General features: G+C 49.1%; 1 protein-coding gene across 3 annotated transcripts in view; it reads right to left on the reverse strand.

Moving 5' to 3' along the window:
- Window positions 1-549: 549 nt before the first annotated feature.
- Window positions 550-25,548, reverse strand: part of P2RY6 (pyrimidinergic receptor P2Y6) — a 47,510-nt gene continuing 22,511 nt past the window's right edge. Inside the window, exons 1-2 of one of the 3 annotated variants that reach the window (XM_079973960.1) lie at window positions 13,824-14,114; window positions 550-2,628 (exon numbers count right to left, since the gene is read on the reverse strand). In XM_079973960.1, the coding sequence (XP_079830086.1) occupies window positions 1,601-2,628; window positions 13,824-14,064 (1,269 nt within the window). In that variant the 5' untranslated portion in view covers window positions 14,065-14,114 and the 3' untranslated portion in view covers window positions 550-1,600. Of the gene's footprint in view, window positions 2,629-8,423; window positions 8,572-13,823; window positions 14,115-25,548 lie in introns of those variants that run through there. The other 2 variants (XM_079973961.1, XM_079973962.1) reach the window with 2 other exon arrangements.

The following is a 25,548-nucleotide window of genomic DNA, read 5'->3' on the forward strand; positions in this document are numbered from 1 at the left end:
CTGGGGGTGGAGAATCTCAGATTTGCCCCCTGCCTTAGGCACCTCTTTGTGGCTGCCAGGACGGCTCCCTCAGGTTGTGCGCCTAGCTGACCTTTTGCTTGGCTGAAATATGTCTTTAAACGGCAACGATGGCTCTGACGTGCCTGAATGGAAAGATGCACGTGCAGAAATGCCTACATTTTTATCCTACTTTTCCTTGAAAGGCCCCCCCCCCCAGTTATTATTGTCTCTCTAACCACTACACCACGCTTCCTACTGTGTTGACTCCAGCAGCCTGGTCTCACAGGGACCGACCAGACGCTTATGAGTAACCCACAAGCAAGACCTGAGCTCAGTAACACTCTCCCCGCTAGTGATTCCCAGCACCTGGTATTCAGAGGCACCGTGGATTTCATGAGGGCTAGGAACTTGCCTGATTTATGGGTAAGCAAGGAAAAGAGAAAGCCGGCATTCTTCCGAAGGCCGATTCCGCAGCGCAACTCTCTCGTAAAGCTCACAAGGAGGTTCCCACACAAAAGTTGCTCAGACAGGAGCTGGTACATATTAAGCTGAACTTCCAAGCCTGAAATTTATTACATCTTCTAAAAGAAATGACAACAAATCAATCAACACTGGTGGTTTTTCAACGGGGTCCCTTCAGAGAAACGTGGCGATGGAGGACTCGCCGGACGGGACAACGCCCCATTTCTCAGTTCATCGCAGCAACTTGGGGGGGTTGCATTTGTTAGCTGATATCCGTTCTCCGGTTGGAGATCTGTCGTAGAAGGATCTGTTCACAGCTCATGCTTGGAACCCCCTGATTTCAGAAGGGATCTGAAAGACTAGGACTCCTTTCTCAGTGAAAAGGTAATAATACTGTTTCTTGAACAAGGCCTGGGTGACCCCCAAGGGCTTTAAACAATTAAGCGATGACCCCCCCCCCACACTCCCGGTCACCCAGAGCCAATTCAGTCCATCTGGAATATCTCACTAAAGAGATCCTCTCTCAGGATCCTCTCTCCTTCAGCTGACGTAGCCCAGCGGCAGAACATCTTCTCAGCATGCAGAAGGTCTCAAGTTCAGTGTCCAATGGCATCTCATTTGTTCCTGCATTGTAGGGGGTTGGACTAGAGGACCTTTGGGGTTCCCATCCAGTTCTGCAGTTCTATGATTTCCAGGTACAGCTCCAGCCAAAACCCCTGGGGATCTGCTGCCAGTCCAGATAGACACGACTGCGCCAGGTGGACTGGCAGAGTGACTTGGGAGAAGGTGGCTTCGATGTCCCTGACTTTACGCCAGTCGCATTTCTCCTGTTCTTGCGCCACTCAATTCTGGGTGCATGGCGGTACGAAGGACCATTGGCGCCGGCCACGGGCAGCAGATATCTCCCAAACCAGCAGGAGCGAATCCTGGCAGGCCTAAGGCAAGGAAGAGAGGCAGAGCATCCCAGCGGTCCATTGTTCACACAGTGACATTCTCCCAAGGCCTTCCAATAGGGTTGGCATGGCAACCAGAGTTAGGCCTCTGAAGCCGCGCTAGGCCGAGCTCTCCCTCTGGTGCCCGGTGCCATGCAGACGGGGCATCGCCAACCCTCCCTTGGCACAGGATCACGGACGCTTCCTCACGAGTCGTGCTTCCACTTGGAGCTGACTTTATCCAGCAAGTGGCGGGTGCTCTCGCGAAACTTGCGCTGGGTGAAGTAGAAGAGGATGGGGTCGAGGACGCTGTTCATGCTGGCGAACGGCCGGGTGCACTTGTAGACGATGGCGAAGGCTTGCCGGGTGAGGCAGGGCACTTCGGGGATGGAGCGGATGATCAGGTAGAGCGTCTTGGTGAGGTGGAAGGGGAAGAAGCTGATGGCGAAGACGAGGACCACGATGACGATCATCCGTATGGCCTTGTCCTTCTTTTTGCGCACGGCCAGACCGATCATCTCGTCCTTCTGGCACAAGATCTTAGTCATGCAGCAGTAGCAGCCCAAGATCGAGACAAAGGGGATCAGGAAACCCGTGACCGTCAAGGTGATCCCGTAAGGGAAGTAGCTGGCAGAGCGGTCCGGCGGGCTCAGGTCGTAGCAGACAGTCCGGTTCCTCTGGATCCCGGTGGCGGCAAAGACGAAGGTGGGCAGGCACTGGGCAACCACCAGGAACCACACGACCCCACAGACCATCCAGGTGAAGCCTTTGCCCCTCTTTTTGTGCCAGGTGGAGAGCGGGTGGCAGATGCCCAGGTAGCGCTGGATGCTGATGCAGGTGAGGAAGAGGATGCTGCCGTGCAGGTTGGTGTAGAACTGGAAGCGCACAAACCGGCAGGTGAAGTCTCCGAAAGGCCAGTAGTCCTTCTGGGAGTAGTTGTAGATGAGGAGAGGCAGGGAGCAGACATAGAGGAGGTCAGCCACCGCCAGGTTCAGCATGTAGATGGTGGTCCGCGTCAGAGACTTGCGCGACAGCCAGATCTGGGCGATGACGATGAAGTTCAAGGGCAGCCCCAGGACGAAGACCACCGAGTAGACCACGGGCAGCAGGATCTGCTTGAACTCCTCGTGGTAGGTGCACGAGTCCTTGCCGCCGGCGGAGGAGGTCAGATTATCCATGCCGTAAGCTCCTGGGCTTGGATCGAGCCCTCGGTTGTCCTCGTGGCAGCTAGGATCTGTGGGCAAGGCAGAGAGAGGGTCAGGTGTTTGAGCCCCATGCTGGGCAAAAGATTCCTTAATAAAAATATTGATAAGTTCACGAATATTACTGGCCCAGAGATGGAAAGAAGACAAAGTCCCTAGCAGAGAGGAATATGGCAAATCAAGCCGTTGGACTATGCCGAAATGGCCGGCAAGCTCAGGGACCAAGAAGACCAAAACTTTAATTACAATTTACTTGAGAGACCACTGCAGGCAGATGAAAACATTAGCAGGATTGCAATAACACTTGTAATGTAGAAATTACTACTATGGACAAATTGGAGAGACATAAAACTTGGATGATGAAATAATATACAGTGGAAAAGGTTGATAACAGGACCCATGGAGGGGAAGGTGGGAAGTCTTAGAGATACGGAGAAATCTCTAAATATGGATATGTATTTGGTAATGTACACTTGTAAAATAAAAATCATTTCATTCATATAGATAGATAGATAGATAGATAGATATTAAAAAAACACACAAATTAATACATTTCCCAATTAACAGTCAATTTACATTGTCCCAAAAAAAGTTTTTGATTGAGTTTCCGCTGAAATGAGGCTGCATTTTAATATTTTAATGTTGTATTTTAATGTTGTATTTTTAGCTGTATTTCAATCAATTGTTTTTATATTTGGTGTTAGCTGCCCTGTCTTGGCTGGGGAGAGCGGGGTATAAATAATATTATCATCATCATCATCATCATCATACTGAGCCTCACATTGGGTGCAAACTCAGCCCTCCAGGTGTTTTGGGACAATTCCCATCATCCCCGACCACTGGTCCTGTTAGCTAGGGATGATGGGAGTTGTAGTCCCAAAACATCTGGAGGGCCGAGCCTGCCTATGCCTGCACTAGTTGATCCTCATAGTCCCTTCCAACACTACAATTCTCTACATGTTTATTTCAGCGGAGGCTGGTCACCGTAAAAATAAAAGGCAGTCAGACCTGCTGCAATTGGGAAACGCATCTCCTGGTTTAACTTTCGCTTGCCAGCAGATGGCACCCGTGTGACGCACAGGGAGATAAAGTCCGGGCGATAAACAGGCAAGGGGGGGGGCACGCGCTAGAGATCAAATTTGTGCTGCACCTGCATCTGAGCTGCTCCTGCTACAGAGTGATGCATTCACAACCCCATCCATTTATTTATATCCCGCCTTTTCCCCAGGCCGGGACTTGAAGAGGCTTGCAACACAGATCAAATGCAGAAAGCTAAATCCATATGCACTGTATTTGTTAAAAAGTAATTAAATGCCAGAATACGTTGACTGAATTGACTGAAGCAGCATTCAAAAGCCTGCACATTCTTACAATTACAGGTCATGCAAAAAGGATGTCATTTAGTAATATTAAAATACAAACCCCAAAAACACTGCAAGTACGCCTAAGTACACGTAACTGCAGGTGTGTGTGTGTGTGTGCATATTCTTCTAGTTTACTCACTGCCTCTGTCTCCTTCCCCTGTCTGCCGCCTCCTCTTGTGTCAAATTTACTTCGTTTCATCATTACATTTCTATCCCGCCCTTCGTCCCAAAGGAGCTTGCAGTTTCAGATTGGAAGCTCATTGGGGCAGGGACCTATCCCTAGCATGTGGATCTCAGAAGGGAGTGCTTTTTTGAGCTCTGAACTCAGTGCAAATCCTGGCGCTGGCCCACATGCCCTACTGACGCATCTAAAACTCAAATCGTTTCCTAGGCTGAAACCTTTAGTGTTCCCTACGGGCCCTCTAGAAAAAAACTATAGCTGGGTGGCCAGAGGTCCACTTAATCAACACAAAAAGTCCCCAACATCACCACCAACATTATTTACTGGGGTTCTTACTCTAACCCTTGACCATAAAGTCCCAGGGTGCTTCTTCTGTCTCTTTATGGCGACACTGGTGCTACCCTGAAGGAAAGGTAAAAAGGTAAAGGTACCCCTGCCCGTACGGGCCAGTCTTGACAGACTCTAGGGTTGTGCGCTCATCTCACTCTAGAGGCCGGGAGCCGGCGCCGTCCGCAGACACTTCCGGGTCACATGGCCAGTGTGACAACGCTGCTCTGGTGAGCCTGCACCAGCGCAGCACACGGAACGCCGTTTACCTTCCCGCTATAAAGCGGTACCTATTTATCTACTTGCACTTTAAGGGTGCTTTCGAACTGCTAGGTGGGCAGGAGCTGGGACCGAAAGACGGGAGCTCACCCCGTCGTGGAGATTCGAACCGCCGACCATACGATCGGCAAGTCCTAGACACTGTGGTTTTACCCACAGCGCCACCCGCGTCACCCTGAAGGAACAGAACTCCAAAAGAAAAGCGATCCGTACCACTTCCAGCAAACGACGGAGCCCAGCAGCATGCAAGGCACATGGGTTTGCATGCCGAGTCCCTACATCCCCCATGGAAATTATGATGCATGACACAATTATTAAGGTTAATGGGCTAAAAAAGGCCACAACTTTATTGGTTACAGGTGATGAGCGGTATTGGCTAAGGCATTGGTCCTAACCAACTATATCCGACTTCAGCCTGTCCGCTTGAAGTCCAGGAAGGGTTAACCACCAGTAGGGGGAGTCCTGCTGATGCACATCAACTAGGAACTACCCCGGGGTCACCGCTCAGGGTGTGCCTTAGGCCCTCACCTCCCTAGGCTTCGGACAGGAGCACGCCCCCTGGAATCCTTTAGCGGACTACCCTTCAATATGTGGGGCAGGTGATGGCGCTACCTTCCCTTTTCCATCGACAGAGCAATACCAATGCCTAACCGCCAATACCCAGAAAGTTGTGATGATTTGCTACGAGGGAGGCGTAAACCAAGTGGCTGGTGCCAATTTGCCAAGTGGGGCAGGCCATGCCCCCTGAGCCGACCAATTGGCTGGCCAGGGGGTGGAGGGGCCGTGAAGCCCACCTCTTCCGAAGGGCAGAAGTGGCTTTCCAGGAAAGCCCGTTCTTTTACTGCCTTGCACATTTTTACACATTTCTGTTCCTTGCTCCAACATCTCCCGCCCTCCCCACCCACCAAAACCATCCGCAGCGAGACCATCCGATAGCAGCTAACCACAACCCAAATGAGAAGTTCAAATGGGCAAGAAAAGCCAGACATCATCTCCACCACAGGCCTCTGGCTTGCCTTAATTCTCTTTTTTAAGCTGGAAGATGCAAAGAGGTCGGGGAAGTTGTCTTTTGCAGAGAGGTTGGCATTTTGAAACGGCACTGGTTGTGCTAGTCCGCTGGCCGACCTGCAGCCAGGCTAGACTCACATGGCTTTTGGCACCCTTTGCTCAACCTCATGCATCTTATCTCTTTGCTCTGGCACCAACAGCAGGAAGAAAGCAGTTGTACGTATGCAGGCGCTAAAGACTTGCACAAAGGATAGAGCAGAAGGCAAAGGCTTTTAGGAGGAGGCACTATATCCTAAGGACTGCCGAAGCAGGAAAAGCTCTCATCTCCTGCATGAATTGGGCATTCTCAGTGGTGGCGCCTGCCCTGTGGAACGCCCTCCCACCAGATTGTCAAGGAAATAAACAACTCTCTGACTTTTAGAAGACATCTGAAGGCAGCCCTGTGTAGGGAAGTTTTTAATGTTTGAAGTTTTATTCTGTTTAATATTCTGTTGGGAGCTGCCCAGAGTGGCTGGGGAAACCCAGCCAGATGGGCGGGGTATAAATATCATCATCACCATCATTATAGATTCAGGTAGGTAGCCGTGTTGGTCTGAGGCAGTCAAAAAATAAGAATAATTGTCCAGTAGCTATAAGCTTTTGTGTGCGTGCACAAAACTACATGTGAATAAAAGTATCTAAAGAAGTGTGCATGCACATGAAATCTTATACCCAGAACAAACTTAGTTGTTTATTATTATTGCTGTTGTTGTTGTTGTTGTTGTTGTTGTTGTTGTTGTTGTTGTGACGTGGGGTTTGTGATTTCAGCTCTCTTGACATAATATGCTGGAGACAGTTCTCTAGTAACACTTCTTAATTAAAGCAACAAGACTGGGGCCTAAGGAGGGGAGAGCTACATTTATAGGGACAGGGAACTAGCTAGAAAGGATACATTTTGGAGGGAACAATATCAGGCAATCACAGTCCTGCCTTTTGGAGGAAACCAATAAGACAGAGGATCCAAATACAGCAGCTTAAATGAACCAATAGTAGCTGTACCCTCTGGAACCAAAAGGCAGTTACTTTACCCTAATGCAAATACAGACAATAATAATACAGATATAAAATCCTTTGACTCAATACACAACAATTAATATTATTATTATTATTCTAACGCTATCTAGGCTGGTGGCCATCACTGCCTCCTGCAGAAATGAGTTCCACAGCTTATCAATGTGCTGCGTGAAGAGGGGCTTTCTTTTGCCTGCCCCAAATCTTCCCACCTAAATCCTGCGATTAGACACAAAAGCACACACACACACACACACACACACAGGGCTCATCCAGACTTCCTGTTGTGCCGCGCTTTCTAGCCACAACTCCATGTTTTAAAGTTCTGTGTCTGATCTTTTTTCTTTTCCCCAGGAAAACCCATTTGCTGCTGTTGTTTTTTTAACAGCTGAATTGGAGCAACTGTCAGCCGGCGGAAAACGCAGTTGCCGTTTGCTCCGGTTCAGGGTTAAAAATGCAGGTTTTCCTGGGGAAAGTACTGGGAGAGAAAGAGAGAGAAAATCCTCAGGCACGAGGGTTCTGCGTGTCAGCCTTACGCAGAAACGTTTGAGGTTTACAAGGAACCAGCTTAATAGGGAGCTCCATTCTGCCGACCCTGACCGATGGTTCCACTTAGATCAGTACAGCCTTCACGGACTGGCAGTGGATCACCAGCGATTTCAGGCAGGGGACATCCCCAGCCCTGCCTGGCAAGGCCAGGGGTTGAACCCGAATCTGCCTCCAAGGCAGAGCATATAAACAGGTCAAACTATTTGTCTCTCTGTCTACACTGGCCGTCAGTGGCTGTGTTGGAGTTTCAGACAGTGAATCTTCCCATCCCTGCCTGGCGATGTCAAGTATCAAACTCGGGAAATAAATAATAATAATAATAATAATAATAATAATAATAATAATAATTTATTACTTATACCCCGCCCATCTGGCTGGGCTTCCCCAGCCACTCTGGGCGGCTTCCAACTAAATATTAAAATACAGCAATGCATCAAACATAAAAAAGCTTCCCTAAACAGGGCTGCCTTCAGATGCCTTCTAAAAGTCAGATAGTTGTTTATTTCCTTGACATCTAGTGGGAGGGGGTTCCACAGGGAGGGCGCCACTACCGAGAAGGCCCTCTGCCTGGTTCCCTGTAACTTGACTTCTCGCAGCGAGGGAACCGCCAGAAGGCCCTCGGAGCTGGACCTCAGTGTCCAGGCAGAACGATGGGGGTGGAGATGCTCCTTCAGGTTTACTGGGCCGAGGCCGTTTAGGGCTTTAAAGGTCAGCACCAAGACTTTGAATTGGGCTTGGAAACGTACTGGAAGCCAGTGTAGGTCTTTCAAGACCGGTGTTATGTGGTCTCGGCGGCCGCTCCCAGTCATAGCTGTCAACGTTTCCCTTTTTTAAAGGGAAATTCCCTTATTCTGAATAGGATTCCTCGGAAGAAAAGGGAAAAGTTGACAGCTATGCTCCCAGTCACCCGTCTAGCTGCCACATTCTGGATTAGTTGTAGTTTCCGGGTCACCTTCAAAGGTAGCCCCACGTAGAGTGCATTGCAGTAGTCCAAGCGGGAGATAACCAGAGCATGCACCACTCTGCCTCATCCCCGAGCTACGACCTTGCCCCCCCCCCCCCCGCTTACCTATAGTTGGCTCAGAATCTGCAACTTCAAACCTAAAAATAAGAAGGCAGGCAGCCTCCTGCACCCAGGGCCGGTCTAATTCCTCTGCCCCTTTTCGTTCAAGCAACATTGTGGTTTCAGCAGCAAAGGGCAGGAGGCCGCCCCCCCTCGCCTGTGCCCATGCATCACTTTCACCCGAAATTGACACACCAACCGCTTCCTCCTTTTGCACAATTTTCGCTCTGAAGTGTCCCCAGCAGGGTTGCTTGCAGAGGAGACGGCCGTCCATTCATCGCCTGTGGCAATTTGCTGACACATTTAGGGAGGAGGAACCTGCCTCTCTCAAATGCTCCTCCTGGGCAGCAGATTTCAAACCCTTTTTAATGCTCCAGCATCTAAGGAATTGAATTTCTTGTTCCCGTCGTTTTTTATTTTATCGGGGTTAGGAAGGATAACGAAAATTAATTGAGGGTCAGGTATTTGTCTGGTCCAGGGGTCAGCAAACTTTTTCAGCAGGAGGCCAGTCCACTGTCCCTCAGACCTTGGGGCGGACGGCGGACTATATTTTCTGGGCAGGGGGAATGAACAAATTCCTACGCCCCACAAATAACCCATTTTAAATGAAAGCACACATTCTACTCATGTAAAAACACCAGGCAGGCCCCGCAATTAACCCAGAGATTCCTTTTTAATAAAAGGGCACATTCTACTCATGTAAAAACACGCTGATTGCCAGACCATCTGGGAGCCGGATTTAGAAGGCGAGTGGACCGGATCCGGCCCCCGAGCCTTAGTTTGCCTACCCATGGTCTGGTCAAAAGAGATACAGGACTCAGCTATACAACTGCAAATGAAACACTTTGAATGTGTTGCAAAGTGCAATATATATTTGTGACACCAGGTGGTGAAAAAAAGCATTTCCACAATGTTTTGAACAGGTGTGTAGATTCCACCGCAGTCTATTTGTCAAATAACCGCAGTTGTAAGAAATCCTTCTTTTAGCATGGTGGCAACGAAACTTTGGAACTCCCTGCCTGTACTCATTTTTGCACCTGCTTAAAACATTTTAGTTGGGCAAGCCTATCCAATTGATGAGTTTCATCTCTTTTACCTCTAATTTCAAATATTTTTAAAAGGTTTCTACGTGGTTCTTAACTCACAGAACCATAGAATGGCAGCTGAACTAAATGAGCCACCCAGAGTGGCTGGGGAAATCCAGCCAGATGGGCAGGGTATAAAAATAAATTATTATTATTATTATTATTATTATTATTATTATTATTATTATTATCTTCAGGGTCCCTTCCAACTCTGCAATTCTATGACATCTCACAGATAATAATCGAGGGACACTCGACAGCCAAACTCTGTCAACGGTGTTTTATAGATTGCCATTGTTCCACCATCGATTTGTTAATTACTCTATGTGATTTGTGCTGCTTTTGCGATGCTCTATTACGTTCTATCATATTATTACTGGTTATTGTTTGTAAGCCGCTTTGGGGCTTTGCCTGAATGAAAAGCAGCGTAGAAAACTTGGTAGCTCAGTCAGGAGAGCCTGAGACTTTTAATTTCAGGGTCATGAGTTCGAGAACCATGTGGGGCAAAAGATTCCTGCATTTCCAGGGGGTTGGACTAGATAGCCCTCAGGGTCCGTTCCAACTCTACAGTTCTATGGTTCTATGAACTGTAATAAATCAAATCCAATTGATGTAGGGGGGTCTGGTCCCTGGAATCGTGTGGCAGATTGATCCCCCCAGTTTCCTATCCCAAGTCGATCCTCGCAGAATCTTTTAGGTTTGAAATATGAAAGTGCCGGGGTCTGAATCCACATGATGAGTTCCTCCTCAGAAGCGACAGCGTAGGTGCCAACTCCCTGGGGCCCCGGGTGCCCGAGCAGCCACAAAATTCCCCATGAAGGAGCCGGGCACCCACCAATTTCAGTGCACTCTGCATGGCACCCATGGCCCCGCGCAGTGCTTTTTTTCAATAATAATAATAATAATAATAGTAATATATTATTTATACCAGCCACTCTGGGCAGCTTCCAACAGAATATTAAAATACAATAACCTATTAAACATTAAAAGCTTCCCTAAACAGGGCTGCCTTTGGATGTCTTCTAAAAGTCTGGTAGTTGTTCTCTTTGACATCGGGGGGGGGGGGCATTCCACAGGGCGGGCGCCACCACCGAGAAGGCCCTGTGCCTGGTTCCCTGTAACTTGGCTTCTCGTAGTGAGGGAACCACAAGAAGGCCCTCAGAGCTGGACCTCAGTGTCCGGGCTGAACGATGGGGGTAGAGACCCTCCTTCAGGTATACTGGGCCGAGGCCGTTTAGGGCTTTAAAGGTCAACACCAATACTTTGAATTGTGCTCGGAAACGTACTGACGGCCAGTGTAGGTCTTTTAAGACTGGTGTTATGTGGCCTCGGCGGCAGCTCCCAGTTTAGAGGTACTCTCATTTTGATTCAAGAAAATCACCATTTTATAGTTCAAATCGGGGGAAATAAATACAGTAAATGGGAAAAAAGTACAAAGATTCACAAAATGTTTAGGAGCATGCAACCCCCTAGAAAAAAGCACGGATCTTGGGCACGCACTGTCACAGGGGAAAGGCTGCACTCCTGAATGACAGACATACATCTTGTGCTATTTGGGGGTCCTCAATGGGTCTGGTAGCACCCCTCATATCACTCCCCCCATGGATTGCTGAAGACAAGCCCAAAATAGTTTGCCGCCTGAGGCGGAACAGCAAATGCCCCCCTCTGCCCACCACCCCACCCAAGAAGCAAGGTGCGCAACAGCTGAAAATCCCCGTAAAAATCCCCCAAAGAACGAGCAATTTCCTGCCTTTTTGTGACACCCCAATCTAACCGCCTGAGGCACGTGACTCTCCTGCCTAATGGCAGATCCGGCCCCAAAGAGCAATGACCTTCACAGGCAAAGGTCACGAACTGCGCGTGGCAGCTAATGAGAGTCGCTGGGTCACGTAGGCAGACACACAACACCTTTTTGTTACCCCATTCACACTCCACAAAAGCTGAAAGGCAGTTAGGTCGCCAGCGCTGAAAGGAACCGCTCCTCCTTTCCAACAATTGTATAGCGCTTAATTGCGTTGGAATTGTTTGCGGGGTGTTGAATTTGGGCGAAAGCGATACTTTTCTCTCCTCCCACCGCCGTCTCCGGGCACCTGCGAGGTTGAGAAACTGCTTCGCCTCTCCAACCAATCTGGTCCAGCGCTCCTGGCATAATGGGCACCTTAACCCCCAGCGGATTTCAAAAGGTAAAGTTGGCAGAAAGTTCAGGTTTTGAATGGGCACCGTTCGGATTAGAACAGAAGAGGGAGAGGGAAAAAGGAGGACGTGTGATACATGGAGCTCAGAGGGGGGACTTAAAATTCCTCTTCAAATGCCCGAAGGTTACACCAAAGCAGGCAAAGGCTTGTTTTTCTGCTGCCCAGAAGGCAGGGCCACATCACATGGGCTTAAATTACACAAGAAGAGGTTTCCAGACAGGGGGATCCAAAAATCACTGGGAAAGTGTTGGTTTGGGGAACAGGAAAAGGTAACAGTTTTGCCCCTTTGCGATGGGAGTGCAGAAAAGCAAAACGGTTCTGGGTGCACGAAACAGCTATTAAGAGGAAGTTTTCAGATCAAAGACACCCATTGACCTCTTAATACATTTATTGAATTTAGTCAAGGATAGAATCACAGACTAGACAGCATCTTAAAAAAACAGACATCACCTTGCAGACAAAGGTCTGTATAGTTAAAGCTATTGTCAGGGGTTCAGGAGCAGAGACACAGGGGAGAGAGGAAACGGAGAGCGAAGGGGAAGAATCTGAGGGCAGCGTAGGGGAGCATGACAGTGGCACGAGAGATTCCATGAGCTTCTCCAGCGAATCAGAAGATTCCCAGAGGGGGGCGCCGATGGCCAGGGCAAGGGGGGTCCCAGGGGGGACACACCAGAAGCAAGGGGCCAGCGGGGACTCCCAAAGCAGCAGCGGGAGATCAGGACCAGTTCCCCCACCAGAGCGGAGTGGGGGGGGAAGAGTCTCATGAATCAGGGCCCGCGTCTTCTCCAGTAGGGAGAGAAGATGAATCAGGGCTGGCCACGCCTCCATCGCAGAGTGAGGGAACGGAGGGGAGGTCAGGTCCAGCTAGCCCCCCAAGGGGGGAAGCAGTGACAGGAGCAGTGTAACGGTCAGGAGAAAGGTTGCTGGCTGGGCGCGCGCGCCAAGTTCAAATGTACAGGCGCGCGGGACAGCAGGAAGCACGGATTGGGAGCCAGGTCCTAAAGCACGCCGGAGGCAGGGGGAAGAATCCGGGGACTCAGCATCAGAAGAGTCCAGAAAGGGCAACACCCCAGCGGACAGGCGGACCCAGAGGAGGAAAGAGCAAAGGAAGAGGTGGAGCAAGGCTAGAGTCTTAAACTGGTGTCTGGGGGGTTGAGATTCAGACGGAGCTTCAGCGGTCTAGGGTTTAAGACATAGGGCTGCACGCCGCGGCTTTGAAATCGAAACTGCGTTTCAATAAAGACTCTTGTATATAACAACGGACTGGCGTTGGTCCTTTGTGAGCTGGGACCTCGGGCAGCCCTGACAGCTATGGTTTTCCCAGTAGTGATGTATGGAAGTGACAGCTGGACCCTAAAGAAGGCTGATTGCCGAAAAATTGATGCTTTCGAATTATGGTGCTGGAGGAGACTCTTGAGAGTCCCATGGACTGCAAGAAGATCAAACCTATCCATTCTGAAGGAAATCAGAAGCTGAGGCTCCAATACTTTGGCCACCTCATGAGAAGAGAAGACTCCCTGGAAAAGACCCTGATGTTGGGAAAGATGGAGAGCACAAGGAGCAGGGGAGGACGGAGGACGAGATGGTTGGACAGTGTTTTCAAAGCTACCAGCATGAGTTTGACCAAAGTGCAGGAGGCAGTGGAAGACAGGAGTGCCTGGCGTGCTCTGGTCCATGGGGCCACGAAGAGTCAGACATGACTAAACGACTAAACAACAGCAACAATTTTTCAACACAGAATACAAAATTTTAAGAAGAGAAGAGAAAATTGATTTGCAAAATCACAAGCTATCGGGTGAAACTGCATTCAAAACTATGTACATCGAGAGAAATTAGCAGGTAAATTTTCAGGGTTTTCACTACTTTTTCTGCAAACTGATGTGGACGAGAACCCGCACTTTGGAGTGGAGAAATGAGAAGCCAATCTGCCCATCCTCACTCATCCTTAAACCTGGCTTTAAAAAACGAGTGTGATTCATGCCAAGGAACCTTTCCAGAGAACCCACCCCAAGTCTGCCACTCACCTCTATTTCGGGAGGTCTAGCCACACGCAGAGAGCGAGAGGTGCACGAAAGGGGTGGCTTTTCAAATCGCCTGTGCACGCAACTACAAATCCTTTGGCGTACCTGCAGGACAAAGCCTCTTTTTCCTGGACCGGCTCAGGTGGCCTCGGCAACCCCCACCCCTGTGCTGCCTTTCCACCTGCTGTGCCCGGGCTCGGAAAGTCCTTCTGTGGAGATGCCCTATATAGGCAGCAAGAGGAAGCAGTAGAAGCAGAAGCAGGATGTCAGATGGCTGGGTGGCAGCATACGAAACTCGAGGCAAGAGCGATAGGATCAGCAAATCTGACCTGTCCGGTAACCACATCCTGGTGTTGTGGGATGGCTGGCACAAAAGCACTATCACGGGCAGCAACCAGGAGCAGGATTTTGGGAGGATGGACCTCTGCCTGGCCTTCGATAGGAGGAAGTGCAACCAGCCTCCCCTTTTATATATATATATATATATAAAAATTTTCATTACTTTTTTAGCCTATCATTTTCAACAGTAATTAAACATACTTCTACATCCTATTCAGTTTTTTCGACTTCCATCAGTCCTGTCTGAAAATTTTTCTAATCTCTTAGTATGCATTTCTTATTTTCCCCATTACATTTCAAACTCATGACCAATATCTCTATTTTTTCCTACTTTGTAACACTTCGTAAAACTGTATTTCTCCTTACAAAACTTCTTGTAGTCCTACTAGCGCAATTTGTTGATTGCAGTTGCTCTTCAAATAATAATAATAATAATAAATAATAAATTTTATTTATATCCCGCCCTCCCCAGCCGAAGCTGGGCTCAGGGCGGCTAACAACAATCAAAATAATGCAACGATTCTAAAAACATTTCATTATAAAAATTAATTAAAATCAAATTTATGGCAACCAATAAGCAAAATTCTGTGCAGATTGCCAGAGGAGGGGGGTCAGGCTGCGCCCTGACCAAAGGCCTGGTGGAACAGCTCTGTTTTGCAGGCCCTGCAGAAAGATGTCAAGTCCCGCAGGGCCCTAGTCTCTTGTGACAGAGCGTTCCACCAGATTGGAGCCGCGGCCGAAAAGGCCCTGGCTCTAGTTGAGGCCAGCCTAACCTCTCTGTGGCCTGGGATCTTCAAGATGTTTTTATTTGCAGACCGTAAGTTCCTCTGTGGGACATACCAGGAGAGGCGGTCCCGTAGGTACGAGGGTCGTAGGCCATATAGGGCTTTTAAGGTTAAAACCAGCACCTTAAACCTGATCCTGTACTCCACCGGGAGCCAGTGCAGCTGGTATAGTACCGGCTGAATATGATCTCGCAGCGAAGACCCCGTAAGGAGTCTCGCTGCAGCATTCTGCGCCCCCTGGAGTTTCTGGGTCAGTCTCAAGGGTAGCCCCACATAGAGCGAGTTACAATAATCCAGTCTGGAGGTGACCGTCGCGTGGATCACAGTGGCTAGGTCAGGGCGAGAGAGATAAGGAGCCAACTGCTTAGCTTGGTGGAGATGAAAAAATGCTGCCTTTGTTATAGCTGTAATCTGCGCCTCCATAGAGAGGGAGGTATCGAAGATAACACCCAAACTCTTAACGGATGGTGCTGGCACTAACTGCACCCCCGCAAGAGATGGGAGTTGCCCCCTCAATCCCATATCGCCCCGTCCCAGCCAGAGGACCTCTGTCTTCGAAGGATTTAGCTTCAACCGGCTCCCACGTAACCATCCAGCCACAGCTTCCAGACATCTGGTCAGTGTGTCTGGGGCCGAGTCAGGATGGCCCTCCATCAACAGATAGAGTTGGGTGTCACCAGCATACTGATGGCAGCCCAGCCCAAAACTCCGGACAAGCTGGGCGAGGGGGCGCATAAAGATGTTAAAAAGCACCGGGGAGAGAATCGCACCCTGTGGCACTCCACACACCAAGGAGTGGCGGGATGACAATTCTCCCCCAAGCGCCACCCTCTGTCCCCGACCAGAGAGAAACGAGCGCAGCCATTGAAGGACTGTGCCCTGAATCCCAACGTCCCTTCCAACTCTACCGTTCTATGATCTCTTTGAAACTCCAGGAGAGCCTGGGAACCAGCAAAGCGCTGCATCTTCCATGGCTGACGCTCGAAAGCTTTCGCAGCCAGAAAGCACCGAGGGGGCGGAAGGAGAAGGGATAATCGACTTGACCCTTGTTTCCTGCAAGACATGTCAGCAGGGATCTCTCCAGGCGTGTTCGCAGCATCACGTGGAAGGTGACGGCCCGGTCAGGCTGATCTGGGACAATGCGTGGCTTTGATCAAAACCACAAACAAACTTTCTCCCTCCTCCAACAACCTCGCAAATGTTTCGACAATTGCTCCACAAAGGCCGCACACATAAACACACACGCAAGGGCTGCCAAGATGCGTTTGGCAGAAGACCCCACACAGATTATGTATGAGAGGCTGTGGGAGGGAGAGAGGAGGAAATTCTATAAGCTGACAAGGGCAGAACATGGTTATCTAGATTGAGCTCTCGCTCGCAGAGAACAAACTCTTGTCAGATCCAAAAACGAGATGTCTCTGAGCGATTGCTGCTCCTTTCGACGAACTTTGCACAGGAAGTCTTCTTGCACAGCAAAATGTACGGAGGGAGGCCTTCTTGCTGGTGGCCCCATATCCCACTTAATGGATAGATGCTTGGCCCCCATCTGTAACGGCTTCAAGTTGGGGCCTCTAAAATCCATTTCTTGCCAGTCGTTTTTAATCCCAAATGTTGGGCTGAATACTGACTATTTAACGAAGTATGGCTGGTTTTAAATTGTTTCTCCTTGGTTGTGCAAATTGGTTTTATATGAGCTGTGAAACTGGGCTGTGAAATTGTTTTCAGGCTACAGTTTTCGTGGTTCTGTTTCACTGGAATGAGATTTAGTGCCTTCTCTGTGCATGCAAGCTGCCTGGGGAGCTCTCTCCCGAAAAAGTGGCTCGGGAAAGATGAAGAGTTAAAATAAGCTAAGAAGATCTCTGCTGGGTCAGGGCAATGGGGGCGTATTGAGCCGAGCATCCTAATGTTGTTTGATATTAATATAGATATTGTTGCAGGATTTGGTTCCCTTTGGCTGTGATGGCACAGCAGACTTACAAACCTAGCGAAAGCCTTCTGGATCAGGCCAATGGTCCATGTAGCCCAGTATCCTGTTCTCACAATGGGGAACACGGGTGGTGCTGTGGTCTAAACCACTGAGCTTCTTGGGCTTGCCGATCGGAAGGTCAGCGGTTCGAATCCCCGCGACGGAGTGAGCTCCGGTTGCTCTGTCCCAGCTCCTTCCAACCTAGCAGGTCAAAAGCACACCGGTGCAAGGGGATAAATAGGTACCACTGCAGCGGGAATACCACTGCATTTCTGTGCGCTCTGGTTTCCGTCACGGTGTCCTGTTGTGCCAGAAGTGGTTTAGTCCTGCTGGCCACATGACCCAGAAAGCTGTCTGTGGACAAACGCCAGCTCCTTCTGCCTGAAAGCAGCCCCATAGTCGCCTTTGACTGGACTTAACCGTCCAGGGGTCCTTTAACTTACCTTCACAACAACAACAACAACAACAACAACAACAACAACAACAACTTATTATTTATACCCCGCCCATCTGGCTGGGTTTCCCCAGCCACTCTGGGCGGCTCCCAACAGAATATTAAAAACATTAAAAATATTAAAAACCTCTCACAGCCAGCAGGACCCATGCACAAAAGTGCTCTTTCCACTTGTCAATTTCCAGCAATTCAGGGGCATTCTGCCTCTGACAGGGGCAGGAGAACACACCAATCCTGGCTAGTCGCCATTGGTTGATCCTGCTCCTCCATGAATTTGTCTGATTTTCAAAGGACTGTCTTGGAATAGCCCAGTAAAATCTGCATCAAAAATAAAGAACTCAAAAGAGAGAGAGACCACCAGACGCCTTGAAGTTGCCTGTCAACAGTGTGCACCAGATCAGCAAGTTCATGGGTCACCTGTCAGAGCCTTCAACATTATGGCGAGATGTATTATAGAATCATAAAACTGTAGAACTGGAAGGGACCCTTAAGGTCCTTTAGTCCAACGCCCTGCAATGCAAGATTCCCTCCACGACCTTGAGAGCACAAGCCTCATGCTCTACCACCTGAGTTATATATTTCTGCTCAAGTTAGAGGAGACTTTTCTAAATTTGCACCTGCACACATAAATTAGTGCATGCAAATCTGTGCTTTCATTGTCATAGAATCATAGAATCATAGAGTTGGAAGAGACCACAAGGGCCATCGAGTCCAACCCCCTGCCAAGCAGGAAACACCACCAGAGCACTCCTGACATATGGTTGTCAAGCCTCTGCTTAAAGACCTCCAAAGAAGGAGACTCCACCACACTCCTTGGCAGCAAATTCCACTGTCAAACAGCTCTTACTGTCAGGAAGTTCTTCCTAATGTTTAGGTGGAATCTTCTTTCTTGTAGTTTGGAACCATTGCTCCGTGTCCGCTTCTCTGGAGCAGCAGAAAACAACCTTTCTCCCTCCTCTATGTGACATCCTTTTATATATTTGAACATGGCTATCATATCACCCCTTAACCTCCTCTTCTCCAGGCTAAACATGCCCAGCTCCCTTAGCCGTTCCTCATAAGGCATCGTTTCCAGGCCTTTGGCCATTTTGGTTGCCCTCCTCTGGCCACGTTCCAGTTTGTCAGTGTCCTTCTTGAACTGTGGTGCCCAGAACTGGACACAGTACTCCAGGTGAGGTCTGACCAGAGCAGAATACAGTGGCACTATTACTTCCCTTGATCTAGATGCTACACTCCTATTGATGCAGCCCAGAATTGCATTGGCTTTTTTAGCTGCCGCGTCACACTGTTGGCTCATGTCAAGTTTGTGGTCAACCAAGACTCCTAGATCCTTTTCACATGTACTGCTCTACCCAACAGGACAAAACTGTTGAGTTTCTCGTATCTGTCGCTGACTTTTCTTCTTTCTGCGCAAGGCCTAAACAAACGTCCCAAAACCCTCTCCTCAGTCAAGCGCATTGCCCAGGATCCTTCAATATTTGATATGAGCTGTGTAAATATGCAGGTGCAAATAGTCTGATTTGCTCTCGAAAACCCCCTCCAAGATCCAAACACCTTGACTTCCTCTTCGGGGCTGTCGATGCAACGTGAAAGCGTCACCAAAGACTGTGCAGAAAATTAGCAGCTCACACAAGTTAAAATGCGGGGTTTTTTTGTTTTTTTGTTTGCATGCTATTGTATTTCTGTCAAAGTTTATTGTTCTAGAGCCAAAGGCCACGACAAGCCCATCATGCAACAGATCAATGCAGCCGTACAAAAGTTTAGCATTTCAAACCCTGCAAGAATACTGGGATACATAAGAAGTAAGCTTTAATTGAGAGTTAGCGCTACCGTAGTATTGATATTTTAGTCTCATTACGTGAGCTTCTTTAAATGATCTCCAGTTTGGAAGTGAGTACGAGGGATGCGGGTGATGTTGTGGGTTAAACCACAGAGCCTAGGGCTTGCTGATCAGAAGGTTGGTGGCTCGAATCCCCGTGACGGGGTGAGCTCCCGTTGCTCAGTCCCAGCTCCTGCAAAACTAGCAGTTCGAAAGCACACCAGTGCAAGTAGTTAAATAGGTACCACTCCAGCGGGAAGGTAAACGGCGTTTCTGTGCGGTGCTCTGGTTTCGTCAGAAGCGGCTTAGTCATGCTGGCCCCATGACCCGCAAGCTGTACGCCGGTTCCCTCGGCCAATAAAGCGAGATGAGCGCCGCAACCCCAGAGTTGTCTGCAACTGGACCTAATGGTCAGTGGTCCCTTTACCTTTATGAGAGACACACACACACAGAAAATAATAGATTCATATATGGAAGCTGATGTTCTCCGTAAGAAGCAGTAAGGAGAAGTCTGAGAAAAGTGAGAGTGGAAACCTCTCAGATAGGGATGCCGTATTCAAAAAGCCCAGACACAAAAGTTGTTTGTTTTGTTTTGCCCAAAGCCATTGAGCCACTGTGGGCGGCTTCCAACAGAATATTAAAATACAATAACCTACTAAACATTAAAAACTTCCCTAAACAGGGCTGCCTTCAGATGTCTTCTAAAAGTCTGGTAGTTGTTTATTTCTTTGACATCTGATGGGAGGGCGTTCCACAGGGTGGGTGCCACCACCGAGAAGGCCCTCTGCCTGGTTCCCTGTAACCTCACTTCTCGCAGAGAGGGAACTGCCAGAAGGCCCTCGGAGCTGTACCTCAGTGTCCGGCAGAACGATGGGGATGGAGATGCTCCTTCAGATATACTGGGCTGAGGCTGTTTAGGGCTTTACGGCACTTCCTATCTGCAGTGGCTCGGGGGGAGCAGCTGCCCACTTTGCCACTTTCCCCCCTTAAAAAAGCTCAAGAACTCTGGGCCATCTCCCCTCATTTTCTTTAAATTTAGTCCCCCAAAATGGGGGGCGTCTTATACATGGGGGGGTGTCTTATACACCAAAAAATACGGTATATCCCGGGCGCACCAGCGGATTTGTCGCTGATAATGCCAGTTTCACAATTTCAGCCATTGCCCCTATCCAGAAGTTTACATAAGTCTCTGATCAAACAATGACTTCAGGACATACAAATATTTTCTGGGGTAAAGTATGAGGGCGCATTCTGGACTCTGGATGTGTTTGGGCTACACTGGTTGCTCAGTTCAAGGGCAGAGTTCGGCCAACACGGCCAATTTCTTCACTAAGTTTCCTCCAAAACCATATGGGCCGAATTGTACCTGACAATAAAACGCCACATTCCAGGTGCTCTCAGGGAAGAACTGCAGGCTAAGAATGCATGAGAAGCTTTGCAGGATCAGGCCAGAGCCCCTTCTAAACCTGCACCCTTTTCTCACAGTGGCCAACTCAATGCCCCTGGGAAGCCCTCAAAAAGTTATTTTAAAGTTACTTTAAAAGTATGGCTGTCTCATTATCTCCCTCGCTTGCACCACACATGTGTGAACCCTGGTTCAGGCCGCAGATATTTTTTTGAAAATAAAAATATAATGTGGAACTTTTAGATTGAAGCCCTATTACATATGCACGAAACATGTCATTGATGCAATAATAATGCATTCACTCTGGATTTATAATGAGTCATTCACACGCCATTCCACTCTTATTTTGCAACGCTTCTTAAATGATAACCCATTATTGCTGCCTGGAGGGGCAGGAACTTGCGTGGATTGTCAAGAAAGCAAGCAGAATTGTCTATCAGCACCCAACATCATCCCTGAGAGAGCCAGTGCGGTCTGAGAACCAGTGTGGTGGTAGTGGCTAGAGCAGGAGTTGGCAACCTAAGGCCCGTGGGCCACAAGCCGCCCACGGGAGTTGTTTAACTGGCCCACGAGCCACCCCCAAACTGAGCCACCCACTCAGTGACTCCCCCTGCGCTGCACTGAACTGACGCAGTATGGCGCAGGAATTGCTTCTGCAGCACCGAAAATCATGTCTGCGCATGCGCAGGTGCAAAAAATCACTTCTGTGCAGACGCCGGAAATCGCGGGTGCACGTATGATCTGGTCCAGGGAGGGATCTCCACTGGAGTGAACTGGCCCAGACGAGGTAAACCTTGCTGATCCCTGGGCTAGAGTATCAGATATGGACCTGGGAGATCAGGGTTCAAATTTCTCACTGGGTGACCTCGCTGCCCGTCACTGCCTCTCAGCCTTGTTGTTTAGTCATTTAGTCGTGTCTGACTCTTTGTGACCCCCTGGACCAGAGCATGCCAGGCACTCCTGTCTTCCACTGCCTCCTGCAGTTTGGTCAAACTTATGCTGGTAGCTTCGAGAACACTGTCCAACCATCTCGTCCTCTGTTGTCCCCTTCTCCTTGTGCCCTCCATCTTTCCCAACATCAGGGTCTTTTCCAGGGAGTCTTCTCTTCTCATGAGGTGGCCAAAGTCTTGGAGCCTCAGCTTCAGGATCTGTCATTCCATTGAGCACTCAGGGCTGATTTCCTTCAGAATGGATCGCTTTGATCTTCTTGCAGTCCATGGGACTCTCAAGAGTCTCCTCCAGCACCAGAATTCAAAAGCATCCATTCTTCGGTGATCAGCCAGCTCTCACTTCCATACATCACTACTGGGAAAACCATTGCTTTAACTAAACGGACCTTTGTTGGCAAGGTGATGTCTCTGTTTTTAAAGATGCTGCCTAGGTTTCTCATTGCTTTTCTCCCAAGAAGGAGGCGTTTTTTTTAATTTCGTGACTGCTGCCACCATCTGCAGTAATCATGGAGCCCAAGAAAGTAAAATCTCTAACTGCCTCCATTTCTTCCCCTTCATGGATCACTGCCTTGCCGTGGCAAAGGGGCTTGGATAACTCAGAGAAGCTATGAGCTATGTCGTGCAGGGCCACCCAAGATGGACAGGTCATAGCAGAGAGTTTTGACCAAACGTGATCCACCTGGAGCAGGAACCGGCAAGCCACTCCAGTATCCCTGCCAAGAAAACTCCAAGGACAAAGACAACAGGCCTCTCAGCCTAACCTACCTCAAAGGGTTGTTGTTGTGGTTACATAAATAAAATAAAGAATCATGAATGCACAACGAAAAGGACATCTGGAGTGGCCCATCAAAGAAGATTGAGGAAGTACATTTTCTGCACATATGCACACTGAACACCATTTTCATTTCTGGACTCCAGAGGATCTGTGAAGTTTCATTCTGGCTGTGCATACAAGACCAAAACGGAATTTCCCCTTTTTCAGCTACACAAATGCTCCTTTCCAGAGAAGCCCTGTGCCTCCTGCTTATCAAAACCGAATGAAGTCTTTCCGTCCTTTGGCACAAATCCTTACCATCAACATGCAACCTGAAAAGTTTTACCTTTACAGCCGAACTGGATGAATGACAGCAGGAGAGACAGGGTTAGGCTCCCCACTTTCTAACCGATCGGCACCTCTCTCGCTGAATAAATGTGAGCTAAATAGCAGCGGTGAGGGGGCGAAGCAGGGCGCTTGACCCTTTCACCTTAGGCAACCTTCTCCATCAAAATCCGGCTGCTTTCTCACCTGCCCACAGGGACTGCAAAATGATTTCCCAGCCCCTCCCAACCCTGCCTGGCTGTGGGGTTGCGTCAGTGGCAAAGGTACATGACAGCATCAAGTCAAGAGAATACGATCTGCGTCTAAGATATGTTTCCTCCCGTCTCCCTTCCGGGAATCAGCAATCAAGAATCAGCTTCCTACATCTCTCAACAAATTCCCCCCCCCAGGGCTTTGTTTTCCTTGTAGACTTTTGAGTCTTCAAGTCGGCTCGAGAAGCACGCCTGACAGTTAGGGTGAGGATAAAAACCGGGGACTTTCCCAGCTTCCAAAACGAAGCTGAGCTCGCCAAAACAACCTGCCTTCCCCAAGCTGGTGCCCTCTGGAGGTTTGTGACTTCAAAGTCTTGTGGTGCTGACAGTGGCGTTGCGTGGGTTATCAGCACCTGGGGCAAGGCAAGTAATTTGCGCCCCCTAACCCATGGATTTGCGCCCCCTAACCCGTGGATTTGCGCCCCCTAACCCGTGGATTTCCCTAACACCCAGATGTTGCGCCCGGTGCGGCCGGCCCCCCCTGCACCCCCCACGCTACGCCACTGGGTGCTGAGGGTGATGGGAAATGAAGTTCAAAACATGCGGCGGGCGAAAGCAGTGGTATTCTGTTCATGGCTGGGTCATGTCTGATCTTATCGGCAGAAAGCAGCCAAACACCCCAGGAGGATGTCTTCAATCAAAGAAAGAACATCTCCGGAAAACGTCACTCAGCGTGGACGAGACAAGAGCTGTTAATATTCCTAACGTGAATATTGTGGTGTTGTGAAACTTATTTATGTTCAACCTCTGGAGCAGAGCAAGAATCCAGATTGAAGAATGCAAGGGTTTTCCCCTTCCTCTTCGCCCAATAAGGCGAATTATAGAAATTATTGTGCGCTTTATGGGTCAACTTTTAATAATAATAATAAATTTTATTTATACCCCGCCCTCCCCAGCCAGGACTGGGCTCAGGGCGGCTAATACCAAATATGAATTACAATAAAACGTAATAGGAAAACAACAACAACCAAACAAACACTTAAAATACGGCTTAAAATACAGCTTAAAATGCAGCCTGATTTTAGTGGTAGCCCATAAATCAAGACCATAAAGGGAGGAATCATCATGGGCCAGCAAAAAAGCCAAGGGAAAATTTATATACCAAATCCCATATAAGGGGTCAGGGGTCAGAGCCTAATTTTCAGAGCCTTCTTCCAAAGTATGCTCACAAAGGCTTATAAACCACGATAAATGTGTTATAGTGCCATCTTAATTTTTCTTTTTACGCTCAGAAGTAAGCCCCACTCGACTTACCCTCTTTAACGAGCTTACTGCATTTTGATAATATCTGTGGCTCTTCAAGTTGCTGTCGTTTTCACTTTGAGATATTTTTAAATAGAGTAAGCAGTACAGAAACAGCGTGAACAAATAAAGGAACTGTCTCTGGCAGGGACTGCCAACCCGATAGCTGTGGGCGCTGCTGTGTCCAGTCAGTACTTCAGTTGGCACCTGGGAAAAGTCTCAGTATGGATGCCAGGGGTGTCAACTTGAATAAAATATTGGGGGGGGGAGCAGGCAAGCCTTGTCCCACATAACCAATCACACAGACACCATTTGAACGGTGCTACCCGTTAACTTTGGGGAGGTGGCCCAAATATTTAAGGGGGGGAGCTTAAGACCCATCGGCCCCATAGAGTTGGCTTCTACCTTCTACGATGGGCGCAGTGCCAAAGTAGAATTTCCCCAGGTCGACAAAGCAATCGTACAGGTCTGCACAGGTGCAGGTGGTCTCACAGGTAAGCTTATCCCGAGTCGTTTGCTATTCTACTCAAGGGAAGATGGCAGGTGGCGCTATGGTCTAAACCACTGAGCCTCTTGGGCTTGCCGATCGTAAGGTCGGCGGTTCGAATACCCGCAACAGGGTGAGCTCCCGTTGCTCTGTTCCAGCGCCTGTCAGCCTAGCAGTTTGAAAGCACACCAGTGCAAGTAGATAAATAGGTACCACTCTGGCGGGAAGGTAAACGGCGTTACCGTGAGCTCTGGTTTCTGTCACGGAGTCCCATTGCGCCAAAAGCAGTTTAGTCTTGCTGGACACATGACTCGGAAAGCTGTCTGCGGACAAACGCCGGCTCCCTCGGCCTGAAAAGCAAGATGAGCACTGCAACCCCATAGTCGCCTTTGACTGGACTTAATTGTCCAGGGGTCTTTTTCGTTGTTGTTGTTTAGTCGTTTAGTTGTGTCCGACTCTTCGTGACCCCCTGGACCAGAGCACGCCAGGCACTCCTGTCTTCCACTGGCTCCCGCAGTTTGGTCAAACTCATACTGGTAGCTTCGAGAACACTGTCCAACCATCTTGTCCTCTGTCGTCCCCTTCTCCTTGTGCCTTCCATCTTTCCCAGCATCAGGGTCTTTTCCAGGGAGTCTTCTCTTCTCATGAGGTGGCCAAAGTCTTGGAGCCTCAGCTTCACAACTATTATGGCTCCAGCGACCACAGCTATTCAAGGGAGAGCTGGCTTGTCCAGCTGTGCATCCAAGCACTGCACCTACTACCGCCGAATCATAAAATCATAGAATAGCAGAATCGGAAGGGACCCCGAGGGTCATCTAGTCCAACCCCCTGCAACGCTTCTTCCTGATGTTTTAGACTACAACTCCCACCATCCCTGGTCAGGGACCATGCTGGCTGGGGCTGGTGGGAAATGTAGTCCGGAACATCTGGAGGGCGCCAGGTTGAGGAGGAGGCTGCTCTGAGCTTGGTCAGTAAACGAGGGAAGCTTGCACTCTGCACTTTTGAAGGAGTGGATTGGACAGAGAGGTTTGGG

The sequence above is a fragment of the Podarcis cretensis genome, assembly GCF_951804945.1.
Source record: "Podarcis cretensis genome assembly, chromosome: 4".
NCBI lineage: Eukaryota > Metazoa > Chordata > Lepidosauria > Squamata > Lacertidae > Podarcis > Podarcis cretensis.